This window comes from Physeter macrocephalus, chromosome 17 (assembly GCF_002837175.3).
Source record: "Physeter macrocephalus isolate SW-GA chromosome 17, ASM283717v5, whole genome shotgun sequence".
Lineage (NCBI taxonomy): Eukaryota > Metazoa > Chordata > Mammalia > Artiodactyla > Physeteridae > Physeter > Physeter macrocephalus.
The window spans coordinates 8585865-8598011 of NC_041230.1; the positions used below are offsets into that span (position 1 = coordinate 8585865).

General features: G+C 46.3%; 1 protein-coding gene across 1 annotated transcript; it reads right to left on the bottom strand.

Annotated features, from left to right (window-relative positions):
* Positions 1-864: 864 nt before the first annotated feature.
* On the bottom strand, positions 865-12074 carry WDR87 (WD repeat domain 87). Its single transcript, XM_024132364.1, has 8 exons — positions 12000-12074; positions 10798-10968; positions 7552-10430; positions 6809-7080; positions 4501-6416; positions 4151-4389; positions 4098-4116; positions 865-4005 (listed from the first exon to the last, which is right to left on the bottom strand). The coding sequence occupies exons 1-8, from the start codon at positions 12072-12074 to the stop codon at positions 892-894; spliced, it is 8685 nt and encodes a 2894-aa protein (XP_023988132.1). The 3' UTR covers positions 865-891.
* Between the last annotated feature and the right edge of the window lie 73 nt (positions 12075-12147).

Below are 12147 nucleotides of genomic sequence, written 5' to 3' on the forward strand. Positions count from 1 at the left end.
CATTTTACTACCTCTTTCCCTTTAACTGTTGTCTCCTATATTGCTAGAGGGAACGATCATAAGTCCCTAGATAGTTGGGGGCCTATTTGAGCTTACACCTGATCTTTCAAATTCTCATTCTATCATCCTACCCAAAACCCATGTCCAGGTTGGCAAAGGAAGTGAAAGATATAGGCTTCCCTCCTTTTCTTCCTGCTTTAACCTCAAATGGCCTCATCTCTTAATGCCATCCATTAATGAGGTCACCAGGTGGTACTGGCTAGAACTTATTGAAGTTTTTCCTGTTCTCTGAGGATCTCCTCAACACCTGCCATACCTGCTGTTTGGTACTCACGTCATCAGCATGCAGAACTATGGTCAGGAAAGAGTCTGCCTCCACTGTGTACCCCCAAAAACCAAGGGGCAAAATACTGTGTCTTCTGATTCTAAAATCCATTTTCTTTCCATTATATCAAGGCCTCTTATATTAATGCCAAAAATACATTTTTGTGCCAGGTGCTTTCCTTCCTATGGTCTTTAAGGGAGAATGGTGAGGGGCAAGGAAGGAAGAGGACAAGGACAGACTCTTCTGCCTGAAGGCCTCCAGAGGGTGAGTGAGCACCACTGGCTTTGGGGAAGTCTTCCCACTCTCAAGAGTATGTGAGTATCTGGTCTCCCTGGCTACCTTTCTGGAGAAGCAGCATTTGAGGAAAAGGGACACATCACAGTGCTTGTTATAAATGAGAATCTCCTCTTTATTCCACGTATAAAAAGCGGGTTTCTGGAACTGGATAGGGAAAGAACTTTGGCATGGCTCTACCTCTGTGCGGGCCCTAGGGATAAAGTTCTAGATTCTGGTGACAAGGCCTTTCTCCAGGTGGGAATGAAAAGTTCTGCCCCTTCAGTCCCAAATTAGGGGGTAGGAGCAACGATGTAGGGCAATTCCTTGGTGAGGTGTAAATCAGCTTGCGGCAGGCTCTTCCAGGCAAGTTCTAAGATCCCATACTGGGCAATGCCCATAGGGAGCATGGTACGTACACTGTTCTTCCCTGGGAGGGGAACCACCTCCTGGAACTCCAGAGGACCTTTAGGGGTGTGACAGCCACCACAGAACAGGTGGTAGAACAACCGCTCCCCAGGAACTAGCTCCATGGTCTTTAGGGCCTCTTTGTAAATGATCTTTTGGGACTGGGGTTCCCCTCTCAGTAGCAGTTCCTGTAGTAGCCTCTGGATTCGGGGGGACTTAAGTTGGTACAGGTCCATGAGACGGTAGAACTGTTCCATCCAAGCAGCACTGTCGTTCACGTATCGCTCCTGCAACATCTGCAAAACATGGTACATTGCCACAAATGTCTCCCATAGAGGCACCTTGTCCTTTTTTTTAGAGATGGGCTGTGCCTTCTTTTCCAACTTGGGCAATTTGGCAAACCTGCCCTTATCCTTAAAAGCCCAGAAGTCCTTTTGAAACATCAGTGCTAGGGTTTGTTTTTCCACGGGGTCAAGGGCACCTGTGAAAATGTCTCTTGTTGGAGGATAATGGTGTTGCCTCTCCATCTCCTTGCGAGCAGTGGATATCTGCTCTGCCCGCACACTCCTGTAAGGCTCTCCTAGAAGATGCCAATTTATAGCCTTCAGGTCTGGAATCATTTTGGTAGCTAATGGGGACTTCGGTGTGAAGACAGCCAAAGGTTTTAGCCAGCTTTCCTTTTCCTTTCCTTTTATAGGAGGGATCACTTTCAGGTATTTTGGACCCATGGGCTCCTTACTGGGTTTTGAGATACTTGTGCTTCGTGATTCCAGGTTCTGCTTGTGACGGTACACAATGGCTTCAAGTTTGGCCAGATGCATCCACTCTAAGTTTTCCTTTGCAGTGAGGTCTTTGAGAAGCTGGCACAATCTGTGGAAACTATCCCTAGAAAGCTGTTCTCCTGCCTCCATCTGTTCTAGGACATGGTGGATCCACTCTACATCTGAGAGACTGACGTCTGCATATATTTCCTCAGCCAGGATTTTGGACACAGGTAATTGTACCTCAGTCTGTCCCTTCAGAGATGGATGACGCTGCAGAAGCCACTGCCACTTGGCCCCTAGGTGTTTGCCTTGGAGTTTATGAGCTTCCATGGTCTTCTTCAATAGGTGGGATAAATATGGGGTCTTTAAGTCAGGCTTTTGGGACTCCAAAGCTGTATCCAAAACTTGTAGAGGTATGGGCTTATATTTCTTCAACAGTTCTTCTTGTTTATCCATAAACCCTGTCCCTGGGAATACCCTGGACGTCTCAAGTACTGTGGCCTTATCTTCCCAGGATATTTGTTTAGTTGACCCTGGCACTGGTATCTTCTCTTCCCTCCCCAGAACTACTGAGATCAGTTGCTTGGAAGGGCTTTTCAGAACTTCAAGTTTTATAGCACTGCCTTTGACCTCGGGGATTCTTTTCTCAATAGAAGGGACTGCTTCTCTTCCTTTTAAGTCCTTTTTTCTTTCTCCTGGTAACTTAAATAGTTTTTCTTTTTTAAAGATCTCTTTCTTCTTGTCTACCTTTTCTTCCAATGAGCTTCTCTCCTCTTCCTCCCCCTCTTTCTCACTCAAACGTTCCATCTCTTCCTCACTCATGCTTTCCTCCTTCTCAAACACTTCCTCCTCCTCTTCCTCCTCCTGCACCTTCTTTATTTTCTTTTTCTTCTTCTTCTCCTTCCCTTCCTCTTCCTCCTCCTCTTCCATTTCCTCCTCTTCCTCCTGCTCCTGCTCTTCAGACAAACTCTCTCGCTCTATTTCATCTAACAAGCTTTCCATTTCTTCAGAAAAGCTCTCTTCACTTTTCACACTTTTCACCTCATCCTCTTGACTGAGAAACTCTTCCTGTTGCAAACCAACTCTCTTTAGCATTTTTCTCTTTCGTGACCTTTGTTTAAGGAATGGCTTTGCCTCTTCTTTCTCCGTTATTTCATCCTCCTCTTCTTCCTGTATGACTTCTCTCTGTTGCCTGGCCAATCTGCTTTCCTCCTCAGTCATCTTTTTCTCTTTCTTTATCAATCTTCTCATTTCCTTGGCCAGTTTTCTCTGCCTCTTAGCCAGTTTCTTCTCATCTGTGGCAATTTCTGGTTGTTCCTCAGAAAAATCCCACTCCTTGGCATCAAGTTCATTCTGTACCTTGTTCAATTCCTTTTCCTTAGTAAAGAATGACCTCTTTAACTTTGTCATCTCTATTTCTTCCTGGGTTAGTTTCCTTTCTTTTTTGATAAGGCCTTGAAGTATCTTTAAGATTTTGCTGCTTACTTTTAATCGTTCCTTGGAAATGCCCTTGCTTTCTTTAGCCAACTTCCTTATTAATTTGGCTAGCTTCCTTTCTTCCTGGGCACATACTCTCCCTCCTCTAGTAAACTCCAGTTTTCCTTTGGTAATGTCTGTTTGCTCTGTGGCCAGTATCCTATCTTCATAGACCAGTATCTTTTCCTCTAGTGACAATTTCCTCTTAATTAGTTCTAGTTCATCCTTAGTTGGTCTTCCCTGTCTTGAAGTTTCTTGAGTCTCTTTTTTAAAGAGAGTTTCCTTTCGCACAGCCAGTCTCACCTTCTCCCAGGCCAATTTCTTTATTTCCATGCCCAATGCCTTTTCTTCCTTAGTAATAGACCAGTCAGCTCTGAGCTGTTTCAGTCCTTGGAATATCACCCTCTTTTCCATAGCTAATTTCATTTTGTCCTGGGCTATTTGGTGCTGTTTCTCAGCCAGGCTTTCCTCTAATTGGGTCAGTTTTTCCTCTATAGCAGCCAATTTCTCCTTCTTCTGGAAAAGTTTCTCCTTTTCCTCCATCAGCTTTTTCTCTATCTGAACCAGTCTCTTCTTGTACATGTCCAGTTTCTCCTTTTCTTGGTCTGATTTCTTTCTCTTCTGGATGAGGCTTTCTTTGAGCTGGATTAAATTTTCTTTCCTCTGAGCCAGTTTCACCTTCTCCTGAGCCAGATTCTCCTCCTGAGCCAGAGTCTTCTGCCTCCAGGTTAGTATCTCCTTGGTTTTGGGGAGTGCTTCCTTGTTCTGGACCAATTTATTCCTTTCCTGGGCCAGTTTTTGCTTATTCTTTATCAATTGTTCCCTTTTCTGGACAAGTCTTGCCTCCTCACCAGGCAGTGTTTCCATGCCCTGGGTCAGTTTCTTCTCATCCTGGATCAGTAGCTCTTCTTCTTGGGCCAATTTCTGCTTATTCTCCATCAGTTGCTCCCTTTTCTGGCCAAGTCTTTCCTCTTCTTCAGGAAATTTTACATTGTCCTGAGCCAGTTTCTTCTCTTCCTGGATCAGCAGCTCTTCTTCCTGGGCCAACTTTTGCTTATTCTCCATCAATTGCTCCCTTTTCTGGCCAAGTCTTTCCTTTTCCTCAGCCAGTGTTTCCTTGTCCTGGACCAGTTTCTCCTCTTCCTGGATCAGCAGTTCTTCTTCTTGGACCACTTCTTTCTCTTCCACATTCAGCTTCTCCTCTTGAGAGGCCAATGTTGTCTCCTCCTGATCCAGTCTCTCCTCTTCATTGACCAGTTCCTCCTCTTCCTGATTCAGTTCCTCCTCTTCCCATTCCAGGTCCTCCAATTCCTGGGCTAGTTCCTTTTCTTGCCATGCTAGATCTTGCTCCTTCTGGGCCAGTTTTTCCAATTTCTGGACCAATATATTTTTTACCTCAGCTAGCTTCCCTCCTTTCTTTGCTATTTTCTCTTCTTCTTGAGCCAGTTTCTCCAATTTCATGGCCAGTTTCTTCCTTCGCTGGGCCAACTCCTCTGCTTCCTGGGTTAGCATCTCCTCTCTTTGGGCTTGTTTTTCCTCATTCTGGATAAACTTCCTCTCTGCCTGGACCATTTTCCTGTCTTTCTGGGCCAGTTTCTCATAGTCTCTGGCCATTTTTCTCTCTTCCTGAGCCAGTTTTCTCTCTTCCTGTGCTAGCTTCTCTACTTCTTCTGCCAGCTTCCTCTTTTCTTGGGCTCGTTTTATTTCAACTTGGGCCCGTTTCCTCTCAGCCTGTGCCTGTTTATATTCCTGGTGGATCTGTCTCTGCTCTTCTGTCATCAGCTCTTCTCCTTCTTCTGCTGCTGCTGCTGCTTCTTCTCCTTCCCACTCCTGAGACAATTCTTCCTCCAGGGTCACTTCCTCCTCATCCTCCAACATTTGCTCCCTGGCTCTGGCTGACATCTTTTCCCAGATCTGTGACCATTCATCCCATGTCTGCTTTCTCTTGTCCCTCTCCATCTCTTCCTCATCTGGGAACAGCTTTTCTTCCTCCTCATGGAGCTTCTCCTCTTCCTGAAGATGCCTGCTTTCCCAGGTTTTCTTCCATTCATCCCAGGATATCCTCGTCTCTCTGTAGGCCTGTTTCCACTGATCCCAGGACTTCTTCCACTCCTGCCAAGACAGCTTTGTCTCTTTCTTAACTGGTCTTCCTTCTTGCTCAACCACTTTCTCCTCTAATTTGGCCTTTTCCCCCACTTCCTGACTCACGTCCCTCTCCTCTTCTTTGGTTTTTTTCCTCTCTTTTTTATCCACTTTTTTTTCCTGCTGGACTGCTTTCCCCTCCTGCTTAGAAGGCTTCTTAGAGGGTTTCTTCTCTTCTTTCTTTGATATTCGTTTTCCCTTGGTTACGTCTGGTTCTAAAAAAACAACTTTCTTTTTCTTGCCTTTTTTTGGAATCACCTGGATTTCCCACAAGTCCTGCACATCCCTTTCTTTCTTTCGCTCTTGCTCCTCTTTTGTCTCCTCTTCCTTGTCTCTGATCACCATGTCCTCTCTAATTGCTCCTCCATGAGGAAAAACTGGTTTCTCCTCTGGCCAGGCTACATCCCAGTCAAGGTCCTCAAGCAGTTCCTTACTTTCTTTCTTCAACAGGGGGCAGATCTCCTGAAAGAGCTCCCAGCTGGGCTGTCGATCTGCCAGCACCTCCTGAGCCATGGTCACTAGCTCAGTGTTTAGAGCTTCTGACATTTTTGTCTGGGAACCAGATATCCTCAGGGTCATAAGATGACATAGATTGTCCCGCCATGATGAGCCATCTCCAGGGGTAGTCCTGTGGCCAGGAGCTCCAGAGGCACCCCGCCCTCTAACTTTCACCAGCTTCACAACTGATTCTCTCCTTATAGGATATGGAGGGTCCTCAACTGTAACTTCAGTGTCTATTGTCTTCCTTTTGCGCCTCTTTATGGGTTTCTGAAGTGTTGCTTTCCTGCCTCTTTTGTCACGTATCTTCCTCAGCATCTTCAGGGTCAATGCAACATGATCCTTTGAGGCATCTATCCCTGGAGGCTCTTTTTCATCACCTTTTGAAATCTTTAGTATACTGGAGGTTGAAGACCTAAACTCCTCCCCCTCAGTTGGTGCAGCTTCACTCTGATCACCTTCACCCTCTAAGGGACCTGGCTCTGTGCCAGTCTCTTTCATCTTCTTGAGGCTCTGCAAAAATTTATGGGCTATAGGGAGAATCAGGAGATGTAGATAAGGGAAGCATGGGAGGCTTAAATGAAACCCTTCCCAAAATCTGGTATGAGCTAAGAGGAACTGCCATAACAGATGTCGCAACAGAGGGGGCTGAGGCCTTTTTTTAAAAAAAGGCATTCTCCTTGCTTTATTCCCAGTGCCTTCCCTCCTCCCTCCCCATCCCCGCCCACCTCTGTCAAGTCTTACAGACATAGGTTTTGGAGTCTCTCTGAATTTGGGTGGATTCTTCCTAGGAAGGTTCTTTTCTGTGAAAGGATCTTCCCACTTATCTCTGTTCCTATCTGATACCTCTTGACCCATGTTAGCCTTAACTACCCTGCCTCTTGGGGACCCTGAGGCATTAACCAGATCACCCCATACATACTATGCTTTCTGCCTCCTACTCGGCCCCGTCTTTGGCCTTTGCTGGGCTTGTAGGCAACTTCAGGTTCTTCAGGAGCTGTATCAAGTTGGTTGGAAAGGGCGGTAAGTTCAGAAGCCCCTGAGACATCTAAAGAAAAAGTAGGCTTTTCATCACCCAGCGATAAGATCAGGTTTTCATTCAATCGCTGCTCCACTTGGGTATGAAGGATTTGGAGATCTGTGGCCCGCATTCCCAGCAGATGGTCCAGGGTTTCTTCCCCAATCATTTCCTGCCTATGAAAGTCAAAGGAGAAGAAGGACCATGCTGAATCAGGGACAAGAGGGAGAATGAGAAGGAAAGAACAGCTATGCAACAGGCAGGGGACTTGACAACATGACCAACAGGGACAGCGTATGCAGAGGTAAAGAATGGCGAAGAAGAAAGAAAAAGTCCAGGAAGGCAAGATGGTAATGCATGGCGTGACCTGTATGGGGCCTTCAAGGGTAGGAGAAGAGGGTGAAAAAGGGGCACTTGAAGAGGTAGGGGACAAACAGGAATAGGAGAAGAAATGGAGAAAGGAGTGAGCAGTTAGGGGATCATCAGGATAGTCTAGGAATGGAAAAAGACTAGGAACAAGGAAAAAGGATAGGAAGAGCTAATGAACAGAAATGACGAGACAGTGAAGGCAGAGAAGGGAAAAATGGGAAAGGGGAAGAAGAAAATCAGAAGCTAGTAAAGAACTGAGGAAGGCACAAAGAACTTACTGCATCTCCCGGAAAGTATCTTGGTTCTGGATCAAGTTTAAGAGTGAGGTCTTAGAGTGGATTCCAGTCTCAGCCATGAGGCTCAGGGCCTTATTCCTCACTCTTTCATCTTTGTCCATTAGTCTTTGGGCCAGAGGCACAGCAAAGAGATGCGTAATCATTCCTAGACGCTTCAGCCCTTCCCAGGCTAGCTCTCGGATCAGTGGATTGGAATTGGTTGTATCATCCAACAGACGATGGGCTGTTTCAGCGCGCAGGAGTGGAGACACCTGGTAAGAGGCAAAGATTTGCCCTAGTGCACCAATACAGCACTGGTACTTCAGTGGAGAAGCATGGATCATAATATTGAGAATTGTCTCTATCAGGCTATTGATAGCTATTTCACTCATCTTTCTTCCCAGCCAACTGCAGTTTGCTGAGTCTGTAAGAACATTGTAAGTTATATCCTTTGACGCTCTTACTTCAAGGAAGTCTTCATCCTCCTTTTCATGTGCATATTCTCCTACATCACTTATAGCTCTTGCTCTACCGTGCCAGAAGAAGAATTGTTGAGACTTGTCCCATTCCAGCTCCCGCATGGGTGAATGCAGGTTGCACTGTAGGTATATTGGGCTGCCCTGTGGCCAAAGACGGGCACGAATCACTGAGTTAGGGATGTAGCAATCAGGAGCCAAGAGCCATTTCTGCCCATGACCAAAGTAGTATCGCAGTATCCGGTAAGGGTTGAGTCCATCCCAGGTAGTCAGCTGTAGCTGGGGAGGAAGCACATAATGGGAATGAGGAGGTTTTTTCACCTGCGTCCAATCAGCTTCCTTATACAAGGAATCGTGTCTGAAGGAAGACAGTAACACAGGGCTCCCTTGCTCATCTTCTTCTATGACATGTGGCACATTATGATCAAAGGCGATGGCCCGATTATTGACAAGGTTCTCCAGACCCACTAATTGCTGTTGCCCTTGTCCAAAGTAGATATACTTGGGCACAAACATGGTCTCAAAGGAGAAGAAGAAGCTTGGTATGAAAGGCTTAGGAACTTCTAGCACTTCATCTGTCATACCCATAAGGGAAAGGCGAGACAGCAGGGCTGAGGGAAGCAGTTTTAAACAGGACACCAGATAAAGACTCTGGTTGAAAGTGACAAGCAGGTCACCCCGGTCATTTGCAAAGCAGAGTGGGCCAAAGTGCAATGATGAGTCCAGCATGGCTGTAAGTCTACCATGGAAGTTCCAGATCCGGACAGAGCCATCACTGCCACCCGTGACAAAAAGACTCAAGGATAGGCAGACATCAAAAGATGTGATGGTGCACTGGTGCAGAGGCAATGTCTCAATGAACGTTGAGCCTTCCCGTGACCCAGAGGACAGAAAGTCATGGAAATTCCAGAGACGCAGGCAGTTAGTCTCTGTGATGGCACCCACAGACTTGGGCAAGAGTATCAAGTGTGTTAGATGACAGCTGCTGAGAATGCTGGCGAGGGGCTGCAGCTGCACTCTCACCCCTTCAAGCACAGCTTCTGATAGGTGTACATAGTCATCCATTCCATAGGAACAGAGCAAAGAGTTTTCTTGGCAACCAGAAAGCCCTCCAGGCAGTGTAGAGAGTGCTAATACAGCCCCAAAGTGCATGAATTTCTCTATTTGGGCACAGCTGTGCTGGGAAAGCACTCTGATCACACCACTCTGGTGTCCAGAGAACATTAGTCCTTCTAGACCCCGACCCAGGTGGAAATGCCCATAAGCCAGGCATTGTACCAAGTCCTGAGAATCTGGTGAGGTGCATATAAGATACTTGGCTGGGCAAGGGCAGCGGGTTGTGTCAAATACCAGCACATCTGAGCTGCCGGTTGCTACAAAGAGCTCCTCTTTATCTGGGTCATAGGCCCAATCCACAGCCTGGTCCAGGATTGAGAAGGGCCAGGTGATAACCAGAAGATTCCCTGTTAGTGGGGACAAAAAGCGCAACAAGCCATCCTCAGTAGCGCACAGGATCCGGAACCTGTTATTGCCACAGCGGACCCGACGTATCTGCTGGGGAGCAGAGCCACAGACATTGAAAAGGTTATAGAAGCAGGGCAGACTGCGCAAGGAGAAAGAATGGGTAGTCTGGCAGGAGAAAGTAGTGCTATCAATAAACTGGAGTTGACACAGTTCCTCGCCAAGTTCTAGCTGCCGCAGCAGACTCCCTGAAGTCAGGTTCCACTCCTTGATTAGGCCTTCTTGGCCGGCTGTTAGCAGGGTGTGGGCTTCTGGCCGGCTGCGGATACATATCACCGATGAGAAATGGGCCTTGAAACTGTGGAGTGCGTGGCCCTGATTGAGGCTCCACACTTGGATTTCCCCAGTCCTGTTTCCTGCATAGAGAAAGCCCTGCTCAAAACAGGTGAAGCAGCAGGTGATTGAGGAGCCACTGGTGGTGGAAGGGAACCTCTTCACCTCTGCCAGCCGGCCATGGCCCTGGCGCTCTAGGACCCTCACCACAGTCTCACACAGGGCTACAAGGGAGCCATTGGGGCCGTTCAACATGATGTTGTGGACAAGCTCATCACCAGGCATGGAAACCACGTGGGCTATTTGGAGACCCTTGCCACTCCGCTCCATGATCCAGGTGACCACTGCCCCCAGGATTCCCGACAGAAGCATCTTCATTTCTGGGTCATAGCAGAGGCAGCTGATGTTAAAGCGGCAGGGCACTATACCCAGGGGTTTGAATGACTGAAAGTGGTCCCCAAAGAGCCGTAGGAGCAGGTCACCACAGTAGACCACGAGGATATGAAAGGAACCTGTGTGAACCATGGACTGGATGGGCGGCAGTCGTTCGGTCATGGAGAATGTTCTCTTCTCCACCATGTCCTCAGTTTTGCTCTTCATCCATACCACAGCCTAGAAGAGAAAAAGATGGGAACTGCCTAGAAAAGATAGAAGAAGAAAGGGCAGAATATTCAGCTATTTTTCTCTTGCTAAGGAGAAACTGGAAGACTCTAGAGTGATTTTACCCCGTGGTTTTGGGAGTTGGAAATATTGTAGAAGCAGGAAACCTGGGACTCTTTCCCTAACCTTGGCCTACTTTAGGAGAACCATAAAATCTGTTCAACACAGAGACTGTAATTGGAGAAAGGATGAACAGGGAATCCTGGATCCAGGTCACTTTCATTAAAGGGGTATATCTTCCTGGGTTAATCTACGGTCAAAACTTACATGGGCATGGCCCCTGTAGAATGGGCTAAGAAGAAAGGCTGGGTAGTTTTACCTGTATTTCTTTTGTGCTTGTTGTCACCCACGAGAGGGAAGCAAAGAAGTGGGCATCACTGAAGTAATAGCATATAAGTGGCATATTTTGAGGATGGCGAGACTCTTTGAACAGGATCTGGGACCGGTCACTCAACACAACTACATCAGTCTTTGGGTCATCTAAAGTTTGCTGGGGAGAGGCATGGCATAAACTAAGAGACCAGGAACACATATGCGCTAAATATATTCTCATGCAAGTCACAATTGAAGCAGTTCTCAAAGTTACACCTCAGCCCCAAGGATCACTCCTGTGGCTCCCACACATGAACAATTTATCACCTGTGGGACACTATACTTCACAAGCATGTAACAAAACCCCCAACACAAAAGCAAACCAAACCGCTATAGGGCCTATATGGGCAAATTTTATGGTGTGAGCACAGGGGAAAATTGATGTTCTTCCCAACATGTCCTCTAACATTCTCCCTCCTGTCTAAAAGGTACATATGTCATAAAAGACACATTTAACACATTACAAAGGCAAGTGCACTGCCATATGCCCACATGTAAAGTAACACAGTATCCCAAAAGTCAGTGCAGCTTTATTAAAGCCTGAAACTGCACTAAGTAAGACTTTTAGGACACCCTATCTGGCCTTTAAGTTTGACAGAGGAAGATTTTTTATGTGTGTATATATATATATATATATATATATATACACACACACATACATACACACACATATATATATACACATTTTATATATATACACACACACATATATATATACACACTTTATATATAGACACACACACTATATGTATGTGTGTGTGTGTGTGTGTGTGTATTATCCCACTGTGATAGAGCATGTGCTATGAAACATGCACCTGGGATCCTTTTACACAGAGCCAGCCATAGCAAAGCTGAGGTTGGCAGATGTTCTCTCTGGTGCCTTCTCCATTCTCTTTTAGAAAAATCTCTCTTCCCAGAGGGTTGGTTCTTCTGAAATGCTTCAAAGTGTTAACCTCTCACCATCAAAATGTCCTTGCAAGAGGTCTCTAGACTCATTTGGAAGTTGATGGCCCACTTTCTACTAAGGGGACAGTTGTCTTTATCATCTCCCCTGCCTGCTTCCTGTATAGAGGATCTATGCTCCTCTGAAGTGCTCATAACTCTTTAGATAGAGGCCAATAACATGTTTATGTTCTACATATACATTACCTTGCTTTTATGTATCATGTCATTTATAAGGTATTTAAAATCCTTCCACAGGGGAATGAGTCTGGGGGAAGTCATCACCTGGATTATCCCCTGGTCCTCCTCAGGACCATTGTTTAAAAACCTGTAGGAATACAAAAGAGGCCAGCTT